Source organism: Tasmannia lanceolata, unplaced genomic scaffold (genome assembly GCF_043159265.1).
Source record: "Tasmannia lanceolata isolate RefF3 unplaced genomic scaffold, GAP_Taslan_0.1 ptg000006l, whole genome shotgun sequence".
Lineage (NCBI taxonomy): Eukaryota > Viridiplantae > Streptophyta > Magnoliopsida > Canellales > Winteraceae > Tasmannia > Tasmannia lanceolata.
The window spans coordinates 18,435,670-18,455,516 of NW_027518683.1; the positions used below are offsets into that span (position 1 = coordinate 18,435,670).

The 19,847-nt window shown below is 38.0% G+C and overlaps 1 protein-coding gene across 2 annotated transcripts in view; it reads right to left on the reverse strand.

Moving 5' to 3' along the window:
- The window catches only part of PAS1 (FKBP-type peptidyl-prolyl cis-trans isomerase family protein), a 57,521-nt gene that overhangs the window by 20,186 nt on the left and 17,488 nt on the right, over positions 1–19,847 (reverse strand). For both annotated transcript variants that reach the window (XM_077382744.1, XM_077382743.1), the window contains exons 7-11: positions 18,957–18,989; positions 6,820–6,878; positions 2,990–3,074; positions 2,137–2,295; positions 1,731–1,788 (exon numbers count right to left, since the gene is read on the reverse strand). In XM_077382744.1, coding sequence (XP_077238859.1) covers positions 1,731–1,788; positions 2,137–2,295; positions 2,990–3,074; positions 6,820–6,878; positions 18,957–18,989 — 394 coding nt within the window. The remainder of the gene's footprint in view (positions 1–1,730; positions 1,789–2,136; positions 2,296–2,989; positions 3,075–6,819; positions 6,879–18,956; positions 18,990–19,847) is intronic.

The following is a 19,847-nucleotide window of genomic DNA, read 5'->3' on the forward strand; positions in this document are numbered from 1 at the left end:
CGATAAAAATTCAACTTTCCAGTTCTAGTACAAAATTCAAGAAAAAAGGGTAGAGTCAAAATCTTAACTCCCAAACGATGGGGTATCTTTCCAATTTTAAAATTCATAAATTCTATCATATCCAAACATTATTAAATCTCAAAAGTCCGGTAAAAAAATCTCATAATTTGGTTTCCAAAAAATTTTCTTCTTGTCAGGCACTGGTCAACACATGCATTTCAGCTGATAGTGATTTTCCTTTAAGTAAATGTCGGACCCTTTAATAATTTGGTTCATATAATTATTTCTTATATTTTTTAGTAATAGTAATTTTTATTTTTATTTTATATTTTTAAATATTTAACTATTAAAAAAAGTCTCCGACCCTTCACGCTTCCCGCCTTCCTGAGAGCCTTCACTTCCCGCTTCCCGCTCTGGCAACCTTGAAATGGATCACCCTAGAGTCCATATCACCACTATCAAACTCAACAGATCAAACTACCTTGAATGGCCAGAATCTACAAATATTGTTTATTTGACAGTTGTTCTTGGATATATCGGTTAAAGGAATTGTAAAACAGGAGGTTGTCTTGGGTATGTGATGGTTTCTAAGAGTATTTGTGTTATTCTAGCATTTCCTGAAGTTTCATCGTTTTATTCTTTCATTTGCATATGTTTCCTTGATTTTACAAGATTTCTGCCGAAATATCCAACCAAAACCGAAACATTACTGTTTCTGTGGAGACAGAAACTGAAATCAAAATTTAAAACCTTGAAGAAAACAATGCAAGACATTCCAATTGCAATGTTTTATTAGCAACAACTGAGAATATAGTTGTCCACTTATTACAAAAATTGGAGATTAGAACATAAATTTTCCTTTTGTTACTCTTGGATGGGTAAACCATTTATAGGGATATGATGGATTATGGCTTTCCTAATGCAAAAATTACATGGTATGGTTTCCTTTTGTTATGGCTTATGATGGGTAAGCCATAAGCCATATGATGGATTATGGCTTTCCTTTTGTTACTCTTGAAAGCCTAATGCAAAAATTATGGCTTTCCTCATGTCCCCCACGAAAACACTGGATTCTTATTTCAATCCAATTTTTTTGTCCACTTTTGCATTCAGGATGGAGGGTTTATTTCCATGATCAGATGTAGAGGAGGAATGGTTTAAGATATCTTTGGGCGAGGAAGCAAGGTTTTCGTACGTTTTTAAAAAAAAAAAAAAAATTAATTTCACGATGTTGAATTGGGTAATGGCTAGGCTGTGTGAGCCAAATGACAAAAATGGCAGACAACGAAGAGAAGAGGGTGAGGAGATGGTTATTTCTGATGAAATTGTACAATCCTCAAAAGAAAAAGGAAAAATAGGGGCACGATTATAAAAAACATGGGGCCATAAGCCATATAGATAAGCTCTATACATGTATGTGTGTGGATAAATAAATATAATATGTATATATGTGCAAAATGAATAGATAATATAAAATTAAGCATTTTAGGTGAGACAATTTAGAATTGCAAATATCTTCCAAATAAAGTACATGTGACTTATTAGAACTCTACAATTTTACTTGAGCACATAATAAATTTTTGCTTGATAAAAAGCTCATAAGGTCATCATAATTGTGCACAAAAATCCTTACAGTTCCACATGAAACTCTTAAAAGTCCACACATGCATTACCATCCAGCTTATATTAATTTGAAATTGGAACTAATACAAAAGGTCAGAAGAGACAACCTTTGCCATCAACCATCCGGCGTTTTATAAGACGACCATCACCAAGCATGTCTCGCACCTGTCAACGTGCAAATTGAAAATTAGAAGAAATAAATTCCAACCAAGAGAAAGTTTCATTTCCACACCAGCCTCAAGAGTTTAACCAAATCATAAATTCCTAATATGCCAAGAATGGATGAAGATGAAAAAATTACATAAATAATAATGTCATAAATATCTGAGAGCAACAATTCTTAAACTAAACCAATGTAAAGACATATAGTCGGACTTCTTGCAGTAAAATTTTAATGATGCAGATCTTCTAACAGGTTGAGGCAGAGTGTCAAACATAAAACAATCTCATATTGCTGAAGATGCACTGTTGGCAGAAATGGAATTTCTGATTCAGATCGATGATGAGGGACACCTGAATAAAACGGACTAGCTCCACTTCAAACTGCACCTCGTCATAACCTTCTACCACTGGCATGAAAGGAGATTGAGTCAAGTAAAGACTGCTGACGTATATCACTGCCTTCTCTCCTCGTGTCATTGTTCCTATTCCCATCTCAAGCCCTTTAGGTACCTAAACTAAAGAATAAACAATAACAAAGATCAGATTTTCAACAAAGAAATATGGCTAAAGCTAGAATTTTAGGAAGAAGAAATATATATAAATATTAAATTTTATTTTAAATTATGCACTGAACGGGTTTTAATACACTAACAACCAAGGTTTTAAATTTCGACCAAAATCCGAAATTTCGGATTTCGGTCAGGACTGAACCCGAAATCAACTGAATATTCCAAAATTTTCGGGAAAATGTAATTTTTTACAAGATTTCAGCCGAAATTTCGGTTTCGGCTATGTCCAAAACCGAAACCGAAATTTTAAACCTTGCTTACACTCACCTGAATCAACTAATCAGCAAGCCAGAGAAATAGAAACAAGAAATCCAGGCAAACTAATTAAAATAATGAATAAATGTCATCTCTGAGATACTGAACAACACTCCCAAGTTGGTAAAACAAGAAATTCAGGCAAACTACTTAAAACAATGAATCGATGCTGTATCTGAGATACTGAGCAACTCTCTCAAGTTGGCTGAGCCTAACGTGGCTCACACACACAGCAAGTTGCATCTCATGTCCATCTAGAAGCATGGTCTAGATCTTGTAGTAGTGCATCTAGAAGCATCCCTCTATAAATGATGAAGAGCTAGACCACAGATAATAAAGGAACATAAAAATGACAGCAGATATAGGAAGTGTTCATAAACCTCAGCTTTCCCAAAGATGAAGAAGAATGGTTCTCCTTCTGTATGTGACAGAATCAATTTTCCATCACCCGCGTTAGCAGTAATCCTGAAAAAAGCAACAACATAAGGGTTAAAAGTATCTTCCCAAACAAAATATTATAAATCTACAAGTTTTTAAGATTCAATATATTAACTAATTTTAATGAGAAATAATGGCACGTTTATGATTTAGATTGAACAATTATTCCAAAAAAGCAGAATCCTCCAGCAATGCTCTGTGTTCTACTCTTACAACTTCTACTCAAGATAACTCACGTAGTCACTAATTATAAACCAAAGTTTCAGATTTCGGTTTCAATATCAGTTTTGGTTGCCACAGAAATGGAAACATATAGGTCTCGGTCAAAAATTGAGGTAGATACCTTGTAAAATCGGCGAAATGTACGGAAACAAATGGTGGAAATTCAAGATGGAACATAAGGAAATGCTAGAACAAGTAAAAAATATATTATTAGGGACATGTTATCAGCACTACTGTATTTTGATGAGGGCACTTCTCTTTATTAAAAGTACGGTATGGCCCGCACCATAGGATGATTCAAACCGTCCATTAGATGGGCCACAGCCTAAATAGGTTGTGCCCCAAAAATTATTTCCATAGGTTGATCCTAACCCTCCGATCTATAGAAGGTTAGGGTCAACCCTCTAACATTCAAATCGGAGGGTTAGAATCAACCTATGGAAATGATTTTTGGGGCAAAACCTATTTAGGCTGTGTCCCATCTAATGGCCGGTTTGGATCGTTCTATGGTGCGGGCGATACCGTACTTTTAATAAAGTGAGGAGTGCCCTCATCAAAATACAGTAGTGCTGATAATATTTCCCTATTATTATTAAGAACCATCACATAAGTAAGACACGCATCTAATGATTTAACATCTAAAATCAATTGAAATGCGTTGCCACACATATCTAGAACAATAAGGTGCATTCTAAACTCAAAGTATAAAACAATTAAAATTGTTATAAATTATTCTATTTATATAAGTTACTTGTCAATTCTATTTTTATTTATTTTTAAAACTTATTTATTATTTTTTTATATTGTTAATATAAAGAAATAGATATTACCCCTACATTTAAAGAATCATCTAACAGAAATAAATAAAATAATTGATTTTTAAAATAAAATATTATTATGTTTATTTTCTAATTATATTTTCAAAATATATTATCCTCTTTTTAAATGATTAAATCTATGGAAAATGAAATTTCATGAATTAATCTGCATGCAAATGCCAATGCAAAAAAAAAAAAAAAAACTGACCGTCGTAGTTAAAAATGAACGGTTTGGAAAGATTTCGGCCGATATTTCGAAGCTTCAACTGAAATGAGGTAATTTATATACTGATGATGAAACGCTTTAGTCGACACAATTGAAACAACATCGACATGACGTCAAAAATGGTAGAAATTTCAACAAAAATGAAATATTGTATTTTTCTGACTGAACTGCATAATCGTTTCAGCTAAAGCGAAACCAAAAACTTGGTTCTAAATTTCCATTGAAATCGATACAAAACGACCGAAATGTTTTTGTTTCCATCATCACCGAAACTAAAGCTAAAATGACCGAAATGCATAAACCAAAATTGTACATGTAATAGTGGTATACTATAACGGTATGTATTGCATAATTAAATATATGAGTTGCATGCGAAATGTAGTTCATGTATTATGTACAAATATTTATATGAATTACATGTGAAATTTGGTATGAACTAAATTATCAAACATCAGGGACAGTACATGTTCTAGGTGTTTGATGATTTTAAACCACCATGGATGGTTGTCTTGCTTATGTGATGGCTTGTAAGTGTGTATTTGTACTTATTCTAGCATTTCCTGAAGTTTCATGCCTATATTCTATCATTCGCATATGTTTCCATACGTTTTGTGATTTTACAGGATTTCTTTCCACCGAAACTTCCAACCGAAAACAAAATGTTTTTGTTTCTGTGCCGACCGAAACCGAAATTTAAAACTTAAGCCAAAACCGACAAGTTTGGGCCAAATTTTGGTACCATGTTATAAACAACATAAAACCTATCAACTGTCACATAAAGAAAAGCCAGAGCAACCAAAATGCTACCTTGAAACTCATAAAACTCATATATCAAATACCATGATAGAAATCTTTGAGCACAAAGAACATCCAATCACACAAACACATTCAATAGTATACCACCCAATAATGATTAGTAAGCCAAAAGCTTTTTGTCAATTTCATGACTAGTTAAGAGCTTGACCAGTAAGCCAAAAGGTTTTTGTAAAACATTGACCATTTAAGAGTAGAAAGCTTCTCAGATTCAGATTGGGTAGGAATACCTTCAAATAACCTTCAACTAGTTATTGCACCTTGTTGTAGGTAATTTAGTTACTTGGTGCAGTAAGAAGCAAAATGTGGTTGAGCGTTCCAGTATAGAAGCAAAGCATCGTGCCAACTGCCATGGCTCGCACCTCTGAATTGCTGTGGTTGAAAACACCATTGGAAGAACTGGGGTTCAAGGTTTTCAATGCATAGAAAATGCATTGTGACGATTAGCTACTACTGAGATTTCCAGCAATCATCAGTTTCATGAGAGGACTAAGCATATTGACGTAGATTGTCATTTTGCTCAGGAAAAAGTAACTAGTAAAGTGATATCTATTCCTTTTGTGAGTTCCAAAGATCAAGTAACAGATATTTACAAAGGCACTTGCGCAGAACCAGTTTGGAAGCATTTGTTCGAAGCTGCACATGGATAACATCTACGCACTAACTTGAGGGGCCCCCCGTGTTGAAGAGGTTAAGTTAGATAGGGCCCCCTCACATATCCTTCTAAGTCGAATAGAGTCGATGCATTTGTTAATTTGATAAGGTCCATCACTGGATGACACTAATGGAGTGTTTTGCAATTAAGTTAAGAGGTAACTATAAAAGCATTAGTTCAATGCAAGGTTGCCAGATCGGGAATCGAAAGTGGGAATCAAAACGGGAATCGAAGGCTCCCAGGAAAAAATCCTACTCAAGGTTGCCAGAGCGGGAATCGAAAGCGGGAATCGAAGCGGGAATCGAAGGCTCCCAGGGAAGAATCCTGCTTCCATGGTTCAATGAAGGATTGTGAATGGTAGAAGTGAAGAATTGGTGTATTTAAATAATAGTGAATAGGGTTTTGAATTCTACGAATGAGGAGTCTAGAAGGATTTCAAATAGGGGAAATTAGGTAAAATAAGATGTTATCAAAAGATGACGATCAAGGACTCAAAGAAGATGACTAATCCTTCATTTTGTTTTACTCTTCTACTTCCATCTTTCCTTCTCCGATGTAGACGTATGTAGGAACTTTTTCCTCTTTCTTAATTGCACCCGGCTCAATCACTTCATTTGTTGTTGTCAACTTGTCATAAAAAATCAAAATTAGCACGAGGTTCAGTCCCTAGGTTTCCCTTTGATACATGGCATGCTGAAAGTGTAAAAATAATGTTGTGATATAAGTGCGAAAATAAGGTTGGGATGTTGGATGTTCAGTTGCTAGCACTCTCTTGAAATAAATTGTCTGCATCGTGGTGTAGAAATTCATAAGTCATGCAAATATGATTGCCCGACTAATCAAAGGCCTCGTGCCTTCTTATGCACTCAGTGTTGATTAATGATTATTACAACTAACAGAAATAATATATCATGAACGAAGAAGATGTAAAGAATTTCATACAAATCCTGTGATAATGAAGAAAAATGTGACGGTAAATTGCATTTACATGTGTTAACAAAAGGAGAAGAGATTTTTAGAGGGAAAAAGAACACTTGCCATGATTTTACTTCATATGGTTCCCTTGGTGATTCCCACCCTTCACCTTCCTTTATTACCTATCCAAAAAAAATGTGAGAGTCAATATACCTAAAGTGTCATTTGATAAAAAGAATAATACCAGTAATAATGGTTACCATTTTGCACCATCTGAGTCCATTTAACCTTTATATTGTGTTTTTTTGGATGATAACAGGATATCAATCCCAGACAACTGTGCACAATTTCAGAAAACATTTTGTTCATGTAAAGAAAATTAAGTAAAATTGAGTAACTAGCATTTTCACTTCATGAACATATGGTAATAAAGGGAGTCTATGCCAGCTTGAACCAATCATTCCAACTTCTCTTTCCCTCACTTAAGGACATCGAGTCAATGTCACTTGAGCAGGTTTAGCTCGTAAACATATCCTGAAATTTACAGAAAACTTTCGGTTTAGAATTTCATGAGATATGGTTTAATCATGAGGACCATTAATTGGTAAATTTCTACCAATTTTACTTTTTTCCTTTTATGTTTTTTATAAATATTGCATGGGCCAGGTACGGGTGTCGGAATCCAACATGGGTACCGAGTGTCGGATCCGAGTAACCTCAAAAAAAGAAATGATGGACTCGCCAATATGTTATAATCAATTCTGTTGAGAGAAAGAATTAGAGAAGAGAAAGTGAGTTAGAGAGATGATCTCCCCCTCACTAATATATTTATTAATAAAGGAGAAGCATAATTACATCTATGCCCTCAGGCTTATTACATATATCCAACTATATCCAACACTCCGCCTCAAGCTGGAATGTAGATATTGTACATTCCTAGCTTGCTACAAATATCATTCAACTTTGACTTAGGCAAGGGTTTCGTAAATATGTCAGCTAACTGGTCCACAGATCGAGTAAAAGAAACCTGTATCTCTTATTTATGAATTTTCTAACAAATAAAGTGGCAATCTACCTCTATATGCTTGGTTCTCTCATGGAAAACAGGATTGGTGGCTATATGAATTGCAGCTTTATTATCACAATAAAGCTGAGCTGAAGAAGAACAAGGAAAACCAATCTCCGCCATGAGGAAACGAAACCAAAGGAGCTCCCCACTAGTATAGGACATAGCTCGATATTCTGTCTCAGCACTTGACTTCGAAACAACTTCTTGCTTTTTACTTTTCCAAGACACCAGATTGCCCCCAACAAATGTACAGTAGCCAGTGGTTGATCTCCTATCTGCTGGAGATCCTGCCCAATCTGCATCACAATAGCCTTCTATTCTGACATGTCCATTTTTCTTGAATAGTAGTTATTTCCCTAGTGCTCCTTTCAAATAACGGAGAATCTGAACTACTGCCGCCCAGTGAGAAGTACGAGGAGCACTCATGAGCTGACTGACTACTCCAACTGCATAGGAGATATCTGGGCGAGTAACTGTAAGATATATGAGCTTGCCAACTAGTCGTCTATATCTGCCAGGGTCTTCCAACAGATCTCCTTCCTCTGGAATAAGCTTCACACTAGGATCCATACGCACAGATATAGGCTTTACTCCAAGATTTCATGTTTCTTCCAGTAGGTTTAACACATATTTTCTCTGTGATAGAGATATTCCTTTAGAAGAATATGTCACCTCTATCCTTAGAAAGTATCTAAGTCGACCCAAATCCTTTGTAGCAAACTTTGTCCGTAAGAAACTCTTCAACCTTTGAATTCCTCTTGAGTTGTTTCCTGTAATAATGAAGTCATCAACATATACAACCAGAAGGATGCACCCTGCAGAGGATTTATGACTGGATACTGAATGGTATACTGCACACTGTCTAAGACCAAAGCAAATAACAACCTCACTAAATCGACCAAACCATGCTCTTGGAGACTGTTTCAATCCATATAAAGATTTCTTAAGGCGACAAACAGAGGAGGACATCTCCCCCTGGGCAGCATACCCTGGAGGCTGCTCCATGTAAACCTCCTCCTGTAGATCGCCATGCAGAAAGGCATTCTTCACATCAAGTTGATGCAGAGGCCAGCCATGATTAGCTGCCATGGATAAGATGACACGAACTGAAGGAATCTTGACTACAGGGGAGAAAGTCGCATGACAGTCAACCCAAAGGTCTGAGTGTACCCCTTAGCAACCAGACGAGCTTTCAACCGTTCAACCTTTCTATCAGGTAAATACTTAATGGAGAAGACCTAACGACAACCAACTAGTCGAGTCCCAGCTGGAAGAGAAACAAGTTCCCATGTTTGGTTAGATCGAAGTGCCCCCATTTCCAGATCTATCGCAGCTCGTCAGCCAGGATGTTCAAGAGCCTCCTGTAATGATTTTGGTAACTCTACAGAGGACAAGGAAGAAACAAAAGCTTGAAAAGAAGGCGTTAATCTATCATAAGAAACAAACTGAGAAATAGGATGGGCTGTAGAATGAGACCTAGTACGAGAAGCAATGGGAGAATCAGAAATAATGGCAGATGATGGTAAAGAAGATACCTCAGTAGGCATGAGTGGGACCTCGATGGATGATGAGAAGGAGGTAGAGGCCTCGTCTTCTCCACTCGTCACTGATATTCTTTTGTAACGGGTGGGCGAACCACTGGAACTGAAGAAGAGGGTGCCGGTTCTGAGTGTGGCGCAGGCTGGAGTGGTACCTGTACAGGGTCAGCAAGCGAAGGAAGAAACAAGGGTACCTAATCCGGGATGGAACTAAGAGCAGGAGGAGTCGAAGGCCCAAAAAAAGGTTCTGATTCAAAGAATGTTACGTCGGCGGAGACAAACCATCGTCGTAAACGAGGACTATAACAGCGATAACCTTTCTGAGTCCTAGAATAATCCAGAAAAACACAACGCTCTGACCGAGAATCAAGTTTGTCCCTACTAGGTCCAAGAAGGTGAACGTAACAACACACCCAAAGACGCGAGGGAGGAGAGGAAACGGCTCATGTTGAGGATACAACAGACGAAAAGGATAGGAACCACGAAGGACGGAAGATGGGAGATGATTTGCAAGAAAACATGACGTCAACACGGCCTCTCCCCAAAAAGATTTAGGGACTCGCATTTGAAATAAGAGCGTGCGAGTAACTTCAAGTAGGTATCTCAATTTTCTTTCTGCGACACCATTTTGCTGCGACGTGTAGGCACACGAAGATTGATGAATAATTCCATGACCTGTAAGATAATCCTCAAAACCATGTGTAGAAGAGAAATATTCGCGAGCATTATCAGTACGGAGACATTTGATATTCCAATTAAACTGGTTATTTATTTCAACATGAAATTTCTGAAAAGCACTGAAGACCTGGGAGCGGTCTTTCATCAAATAGATCCATGTCATGCGTGAATAATCATTAATAAAAACAACGAAATACCTAAACCCATTATTGGACGCGACCCTAGAGGACCCCCATACATCAGAATGAACTAAACCAAAAGGACTATCTACACGACTGAGGACTCGGGAAGGAAAGGACACCCGGTGATGCTTCCCAAGTTCACACGACTCGCACTAGAATGGAGAAATAGAAGATGAAACATAAGACGTCTGCTGAAGAGACGGATGACCAAGACGGCAGTGCCACTGAAATGCATCGACGGATGTATGCAGGACTGTAGGAGAACTGCTGCAGTCAAGGCGGTAGAGACCATCCACCTCACGACCCGATCCAATCGTCTTCCCAGTCGAAAGATCCTGAAAAACACAATATGATGGATAAAATGAGATCGAGCACTGAAGATTTTTCCTTAATTGGCTAACAGACAATAAGCTAAAAGGAGATTTTGGAACACATAAAACAGATGATAAAGAAATATTAGGTGAAGGACAAATTGTGCCAATACCAGTGATGGGGGAAGTGGACCCATCAGCAAGGGTAATGGTCTGAGTTCCTGTCGGAATGGAATAAAAAGAAGCAAGCTGAGAAGAGTTACCAGTAATGTGATTGGAGGCTCCCGAGTCAATAATCCAGGACCCGGAGCTAGAAAGTAAGGTCGTGGGTGAGCTACCTGGCTGAGCAAACCCAGCAGTATGATAGGAGGCATTCTGTCGAAACCGATGCAGCTCCTCATAATCTGATCTCGTGAATGTGAAAGGTTCATCAGCATAAATAGAGACAGGCAAAGAGGTTACACTGTCAGACGGACCGGTCACAGTGAGATGATCTGACCGGCCTGTGCAAAGCTCTGGATGTAGTGTGTAGCATGTCTCAATCTGGTGGCCATCCCTATGACAATGAGTACAATAAGGATGACCACGGCCAGCACCAACCCTGCCACGGCCACAGCCACGAGCCCGAGTAGAGTAGCCACCTCCTCTAGGTGGTCGAGACCCACCAGAACTGTCAGAAGAAACTAGAGCTGCACTCTCATACGGAAGGCTGGGAGATGGATCATCAAGACACTGTTGTGCTCGTAAATAAGTCTCCCGTAATGAGGGAATAGTGCCCGAGCCAAGGACCTGCTGACGGAAGGAAGCAAACTCAGGGCCTAAGCTCTCAAGATAGTGAACAGCCTGGATCTGCCAAGAGATGGATCAACGATGACAGGAGGCTCCATCAAGACAACAAAGATCAAGAAACATAGAAACCATAACCAAGGGCTCCAACGAGGAGACGTAGAGAAGATGAATAAGAAGTAACTAATCCACCAAGAAGCTCATAGAAAAAGCTCACAAGAAAGGACCAAGTGCATAGAGAGACCCATATAGAGACTAGGAAGATGCCGAAGACGTAGTAAGATGAGAGAAATCTAACACATCAAAGAAAGATGGTAAGAAATAAGGCTTTTAACAAAGAAATCCAAACACTGCTTGGGTTTTCAGGGGGCGCGAGTGGGTTTGAGGGGGACAAAACGCTGAACGTGCTTGGGTTTCTAGGGGCGCGAGTGGGTTTGAGGGGGGCAAAAAGATGAAATCTGTTTTGGATATGGGGAAGGTTAGGGTTAGGTTTAGGGCGTGGGAGAGATGAAGATGAGAATGAGGAAGGGGTTAGGGAGAGATAAAGATGAGGATGAGGAAAGGGGTTAGGGTTAGGCTAGAAAGCACGGGTACTCTCCCGGGCCTCCCGTACCAGTACCCGACACGTATGGGGTGCGGGTACGTTCGGGTACGCTCTGGGTACATCCCGGGTACGTACCCCCATAATTAAAAAAATAAAAAGCATTTTGCTTGTATTGGGTGCGTGTCGGGTGCGTTAGGGGTGCGCACCCACTCGTACCCGACACGTCCTGCTTCTCTTACCTAGTTTGTAAACCCTTCCTGCTTCTTCTCTCTCCTTTCATGTACTTAGTATTTACATGTAAACCATTTAAGTAAATGCCATTTACTTAAGATTTACATGTAAATAACGGAATACCCCCCATTTGGATTTATTAAAAATAGTTTCAAGACTCAAATCTAAAAGGAAAAAAAGTCAACTCTCCTGTTCTAGTACAAAATTCCCAGAAAAATGGTCAGGTCAAAATTTTAACTTTCTTAACTTCCAAACGGTGGGGTATTTTTCAAATTTTAAAAATTCATAAAATCTATCATGTCCAAACATTATTGAATCCCAAAAGTCCAGAAAAAAAATCTCATAATTTGGTCTCTAAAAATTATTTATCTTGTCAGGCACTGGTCAACACACTGGCGACAGACTTTTTTCAAATGAATGATGTATTGATGCCTCATGTTATGAAATATGGAACTTAATCACTTATGAAATGAAGAGTAATATTAGAATTTTCTATTTTGGTGATGTTATTGTTATTTGATTGCTCTCCAATTATTTTTTTATTTTTTTATAAATATATAATAAAATATTAAAATATATTATTATATTCGGCGTACCCGAACGTACCCGCACCCGGTTTTTTTGGAAAATCATGTACCCGTGTCGTGTCATACCCGCACCCCGTACCCGTGCTTCATAGGGGTTAGGGTTAGGGTTGAGGAATGGAGAAGATGGAGGCTAAGGGGTTTCCCTAGGGATCAAAAACCATAGGGCTCTGATACCATGTTGAGAGAAAGAATTAGAGAAGAGAAAGTGACTTAGAGAGATGATCTCCCCCTCACTAATATGTTTATTAATAATGGAGAAGCATAATTACATCTATGCCCTCGGCCTTATTACATATATCCAACTCTATCCAACAAATTCTAATTTTAATTTTATTTTTTTACATGATAATATGGTTATAACAGGCAATATATTAGGACTTTTAGTATTTTAAGTAGATATAGATTTATTTTCATATAAACACTTACTATTAAGATAGATAAAACTCAAAACATATGATAAGTGTACATTTTTAGTTGTAGTATTTAGAAAGACAGATGAAGGGGATCTAGTGAAAACAGGAACAAAAAATCCTTGTATGCCAATATTTACAAAGACTTATAAATTTGTTGTTAGAAAGTGTACATTTTCTAGTGCACTGATGGTACTGTCATGCATGCTTGCATGCCAATATTTTTACTACTACTTGAATGAAAAGAACAGGAACAAGTGAAAAAATAAAGATATGAGAAATATAAGGAGATAATACACTAAAACAATCACGAGTGACACAACAAAGGGGTACTAGTAGACAGTAAGTACAACAGTGTCAGTCTATTACATAAAAGTATTAGAATACTACAATCTACAAATGGCAACACTTGGAAATGGTAGTTAAAAAATAAATGTTAAATAATATAAAAGACATTAAAGAATATACATATATATATATATATATGGTGAGAACACCATATAAAAACTCACATAACTTCATACATCTAACCCAAGAGTTCAATGAAGAATCCCAACCAGTAGAAAAAACTAATAAACAGATCCCTTAAAACATTGCAATAACACCACATGTTTGGTTACGTCCAAAATAAACATTCAAAACACATCCAAAAAATTAGCCACATCATGCTGAAAAAATTACCATTACACTCCTCCATAACAATCATAGAAGAACACTATCATAGACCGGTTCTCAACTACACTATTAGCATCATAAACCAGACCACAAACATTCCATACGTCAGAGAGGGTTCTGATTAAGATCCAATGGCTCTAAAAGGTTGTCCATATCTGCTGAGCAGTTTGACTCAATTCATCGAACCCCTAGGATATCCTAATCATATCTGATTCCCCCAAAGGCCACACTCAAAAACGTGATAACGTGCGCTCAGGTGCCTCCATATCATCAAGAAAAAAGTGATTTGTCAAGAAACCCTCACCCTCACATACAATGCAGAAAAGGCGACATCCCTGCCACAAATCAATCAGGAAGGAGCAAGCACTAACCTCTAATAAAAAGCCATAAAACATGAGACGAAAACTTTCTGATGTAAGCTGTAATTAACCAGACAACACACCCAACTAGCTACCAAAAGTAGACCCTCCGGGGAAGGAAGAAAGGGTAAGCCATCATAGCTTAGCCCTTGTTAGTGAATATCTACTCACCAGAGTCCATGTGAAATCTAGAGCAAAGCAACCAGAAATTGCAATTGAATTTTTCAATTATCAGAGGTAAACCACTATGTGATACAGATATTAGGATTTATTTTTGTATTATTTAGTTTCTAGTATTTTTATTTCCATGTTATTAGTTTCTAGGATTTTATTTTCCCTGTTATTTAGAATTAGGAAGTTTAGTATTTTAGGGAATTCTTATTTTAGAAGGTTTCTATTTCTTAGGTTGCTTATTTGCCTATAAATAGGCCTCTTTAGAGCTTTATTGTTAACTTTGATTGATATTGAATAAAGATTCTTCTCCCTCTAATTCTGGTTTTCTTCTTCCCTCTTCTGATTTCTTCTCCTCTCCCTAAATTCGTCTATTCTTCTCTTCTTCTTCTACTTCTCCCTAAATTCGTCTCTTCTTCAGGTTATTTTCGTCTCTTCTTTCCCTATTCTTCTATTTCTCTCCCCTTTTCTCAATTTCTCTTCACGGTCCTACATCAATTTGGTATCATAGCTAAAGATCCAAGATTTCTTCCGACGATTAAAGCGAAGGATCCAAGTTTCAAGGTCATTGTTTTATCAGGCCCAAGCTTCACCAACAGCAAGTTTGTTGCCAATCAAGGAGACCGTCCGTGGTGAGCTATTATCCTGCAGGATTCCAAGTAGATAACCTGCAACTTGCACCCTAAATATCAGCCATAACATCCTTCCTCTTATGATTTTCACACCTTGCTGCCTTTTGAAAATCTGCAACCCATGGCCCTTTTCATATCAGCCCTTGAAACCTATCTTTGTTTATCCTCTGTCAACCCATCGTTACACCACCTTCTTCCTTGACTTTAGATAAACTCAGCCCCCTAAAACTCATGCTTTCACAGTCATTTGCCATAGTTTTTAGCCCCAGCCAAGACCTGTCCTACATCAAATTTTAGCCCCAGCAGAACTCTCGCCCTTGGAAGAAGCAGCCGTTGCTTCCATCCTCACATCTCCTTCTCCAGCCCTTCGATTGGGTAAGGTAATAGGAAACCCACAAGTTCCTATATTGAAGGCAATTTGTTAGACTCATTTGGAAAGTCACGATTGGTACTAAGGAGGTTTCTTTCCTTGAAGGAATCGAGGATGTAGAATAGATGAAACCTTCTTTAAGTGGTCACGTGACAGCTGTAAAGAAGTAAAGATAAAGTGTGAAGTCTCCTTGTCAATAAATAACTTGCTAGAGAAGCTAGAATTAAAAAAAAAAAAGGTAAGTTACCTTACCTTTATTTCCTTCCCAATAAAGTAACTGACTTGGTCAAAGGCTATTATCACTCTCATGTGGGACCCAGCCTATACTGCTCTTTTGCCCATTTAATACAAGCATACAGTTCGTGAGTTTATTTCCTTCACCAGCACATTCACTTTATGATTCAATTAGCTCATGCGGCCACTAAAAATAGGCTATTTCTCAACCCCTTTTATTCCCAGGCACCCCCTCTTGCTTACTTTAATTGTCATGTGACTTTTCAATCACGTGAGTGAGGCACGGAGCACAAAAGCAAAACAATACAATCTTTATACCTCCTCTTTAGTTACCTTGGACACTCCTCTTTCTTCTCTCTCTAGTGTCTCTCCCCACAGCCCCTTACATTAACAAGTACCTATTTACCAACCCCCTTTCCTCCTTGGACACCCTTCATATTAGTATTACTAGATTTAACCCCCCCCTGTTTTACCTCAGGCACCCCCCCTTCTATAAAAAAAAAAACACAAAAAAAAAAAAAAAAAAAATTAGAATTTTCTTTTCTCTCTCCCTTCTCTCTACTTTCTCTCTCTACCCCATTGCATTTTCTCTCTCCTCACCCGAGCTATTTCTGCTCAAAATTGGCCCTCGACCTCAACTCGAAAGTTATTCGTGACAACTTTTAGAGCGCATTCAGCCTATTTTCAGCAGCGGACAGTGACTTTCAGCACAGTTTCAGGAGGAATCTCCGTCGTCGATTACGTGCCATCATCCGATCAGTATCTTTCACTCATCCGATTTCAGATCCGCGGTCGACCTTTTGTTCCTTTCGACATGACAAACAAATCCGACAGTTGATTTCAGTTTTTGACGCCGATCCCTATGGCTCCTCCAGCTGCTCCATATTTTGATAGATATGATCATCGATATTCTTCTGCACCACAGGTTCCATATTTCTATGGTTATGATGACTGCACCTATCCCTATGGAGATGTTGAGAATGCGTGTCTAGATTGGATCCAGGCACTTAATGCATACCATAGGTACTGTGGTTATGATCATCAAATCACAATTCGCAAAGTTACGGATACAGTGTGCCGCAAAGCCAAGTCGAGATGGAATTTCTTCGTTAACGAGCGTCGTGAGTTTTGTAAGCCTCCATTTCGTCGATGGGAGGATGTTCGTTATGGGTTTACATACCACTATCAAAATCAACAGAGATTGAAACGTGAGCGAGCAGCGTATGACCAAAGATTGATACATGAAAAAGCCGCTCGACGGGAAGAAGCAGCTCGCCGTGAACAACAAGCCGCAGCACGTCGTGCACGAGATGCTGAAATTGTAGCTGAAAAGCGATATGTCGGCGTCGCATGCGCGAGTCATATTTGCAGAGCCACTTCACTACTTCATCCATCCCACCTAACGTTGCGGCTATTCTTACAGAGCACGATGCTAGTATTGATGAGATCATCGACGTTGAGCCTTTGATTCCATCAGATTCAGATTCAGGCTCTGAGATGGACGATCCAGAGTTAGAGACTCAGTTGATTGCCGATATCGACATCGTTGCACATGATGCTTATGAGATTTATGCCGCATCGATTGCCGAGCATCTAGAGAGAGATTTTGCCACTTCTACAGTCGAGACAGATATTTTGGCAGAGCCGCATGAGGTTGATCCATTGGCAGAGTCGACCGAGCACCACCATGAGTCAGAGGCAAGTGCCTTGCTTGACGAGCCATTACTTGAGACAGATGATCGAGAATATATTATGGAGGATTGCACTATTTTTGAGCCAGTTGAGCAGATTGTCGAGATTTGTGCTGACACAGAGGTACTTGTTATGCAGATTGATTAGGAGGATTACCCGTTTGATATCACTATACCGGATACGATTCTAGTAGATGATTTTGTTGTTGATTCCATTGCGCCCGATGTGATACCAGTAGATGATGACCTTGTTGAGGCTAGTTATGGATTGGTACTGCCCATTGCTGTTATGCCGATCCCACCGATCCAGGAGGAGTACGTTGCGATCTTCCCAGTTAGTTTACTTCTCCAGCGCAGATTCTGTTCGCATGAGTCTACATGGGCCCTTTCTTTCCTCTTCTTCCGCCGACCTTACAGATGCTTCTCTCGATTGTTTCGAGCGTTAGAAATGATGATTGCTCCCGCCGGCTTACGTGTTCTATTACTTCAGCGGATTGTATACATCTTTGACCCAGGTGGACTAGAACTCGAAGGCGAGTTCTTTTTTCAAGCATGGGAGAATGATGCAGATATTAGGATTTATTTTTGTATTATTTAGTTTCTAGTATTTTTATTTCCATGTTATTAGTTTCTAGGATTTTATTTTCCATATTATTTAGAATTAGGAAGTTTTGTCTTTTAGGGAATTCTTATTTTAGAAGGTTTCTATTTCTTAGGTTGCTTATTTACCTATATATAGGCCTCTTTAGAGCTTTATTGTTAACTTTGATTGATATTGAATAAAGATTCTTCTCCCTCTAATTCTGGTTTTCTTCTTCCCTCTTCTGATTTCTTCTCCTCTCCCTAAATTCGTCTATTCTTCTCTTCTTCTTCTACTTCTCCCTAAATTCGTCTCTTCTTCCCCTATTCTTCTATTTCTCTCCCCTTTTCTCAATTTCTCTTCACCGTCCTACATCACTATGTTTTTTTAATATGGATATTGTAGAGGTAAAATAAATCATTCAAAAACTAATTATTGCCATTTTAAAATTAATGGAACTATTCTAGGTAAATAAAAACAATGACATCTTCATAATTTCTTAGCTCAACAAGAGGTCTTTTTATTTTATTTTTCCTATCTGATGGGCGATCAAAATCCAATAACAATTGCTGAGCATAAGGCCCCAGTTGAATGAAGTGGCTAAACAATGGAAGTCATTGTTTGCAGACTTAATCATCAATAGTAACCTCTAATACGTAATGATATCTGGAGTCCTCTCGACACTTGTTAACGTATTGCTAGAATAGTCAAACCTCATGTGGGCACGTCAACACATTTTTGTACCGTGTGACATACTGTTTTATTTTTTAATAGTGTATTTACATCCTCTTTTATTATTAACTTTTATTTTATTATTAATCCTTCTATTCACTTTTCTTTAACTCTTCCCTAAATCTAAAACTAAACAAACTCCTCTTCTAATAATACATTCACTGTATCCTATAGTTCTCTCTTTATCGCTGCATATTGGAGACTAAGGAGAACTAAATTAGATTAATAAATGAATTGTTATTTGATTATATCATGTTTGCTTGATTTTTAGTTGCTTAATCGTAAGATTTATTAGTTTCTTAAATAAATATCATAGTTATCTAGTAGCCAACTATGATTAGTAATTAGTAATTTTATATGTAGGTATGTGTATGGGTGTGTCACCATTTGTGGATCTTTAGGGATAACACACATATGTGGGTGTGTGTTCCCAAATAGAATTAAACAAAGCATTCAATAACAAAACAAAGCACGAAATACCTTCTTCAGAACTCCGAAATCCTCGCTGATGACCTGAAAAGCCACAGAAACAAATCAATTAACATCATTCAAGAGGCTCGATTACCTTAATGTTTGGTTCATGGATAACAAAGTCAAAGGTAGTGAAAACAGGAAAACTCATATAACATGAAAGCAAGATCTTTTTTTTCTTTGTATTATCATCAAGAAGCAAAAGTAAACACAAAAGGTTTCTTTTTGAACGATAAAGTAATTTACTCACAAAAGGAGAAAGTACAGAGAAATATCTAAGATGACCACAAAACAATACAAGAAACAAAAAACAATACGTAGAAGAAGAAAAAAAGCTATCATTTCCCAACTGTAATGGAAGAGCCCTCCAACCACTAATGACGCTCACCCAATCCTTGGTTGGTTGGCGGTGCGGGGGTAGGCAATCTTGATTTACGTCAATGACCTGAATATTAGCATCTATTTAACCACCTAGAACCTATGATTTGTGGACACGGACACGAGTGTCGCGTGTCGACACGAACACAGAGTGTTGGACACGGCAAACCCCCAAACTTTAGAAACAGGGACACGGCCAAAATAGAAAGTATATGTAATCATGATTTGTAGATATGGATTCGTGTGTCCAGTTTCGACATGGATATGAGTTGTCTAAATGAGGTAAACACAATTTCAATTAAAAAAAACGGAATGTCACACTTGACACTGTACAAAAACATGTCAACACGCCCACATTAAGTCTAACACTTCCAACAATAAAAGTAAAAGTGTCCAAAGGAGTGTCGACACGTGTGGACACGTGTGTCGTGTCGGACACGTGAGTCGGCAATAAATTAGAAGTGTCAGCCAAATCATAGCCTAGAACAGAAAAATTCAACATATTATGACAAAGGAAATGCC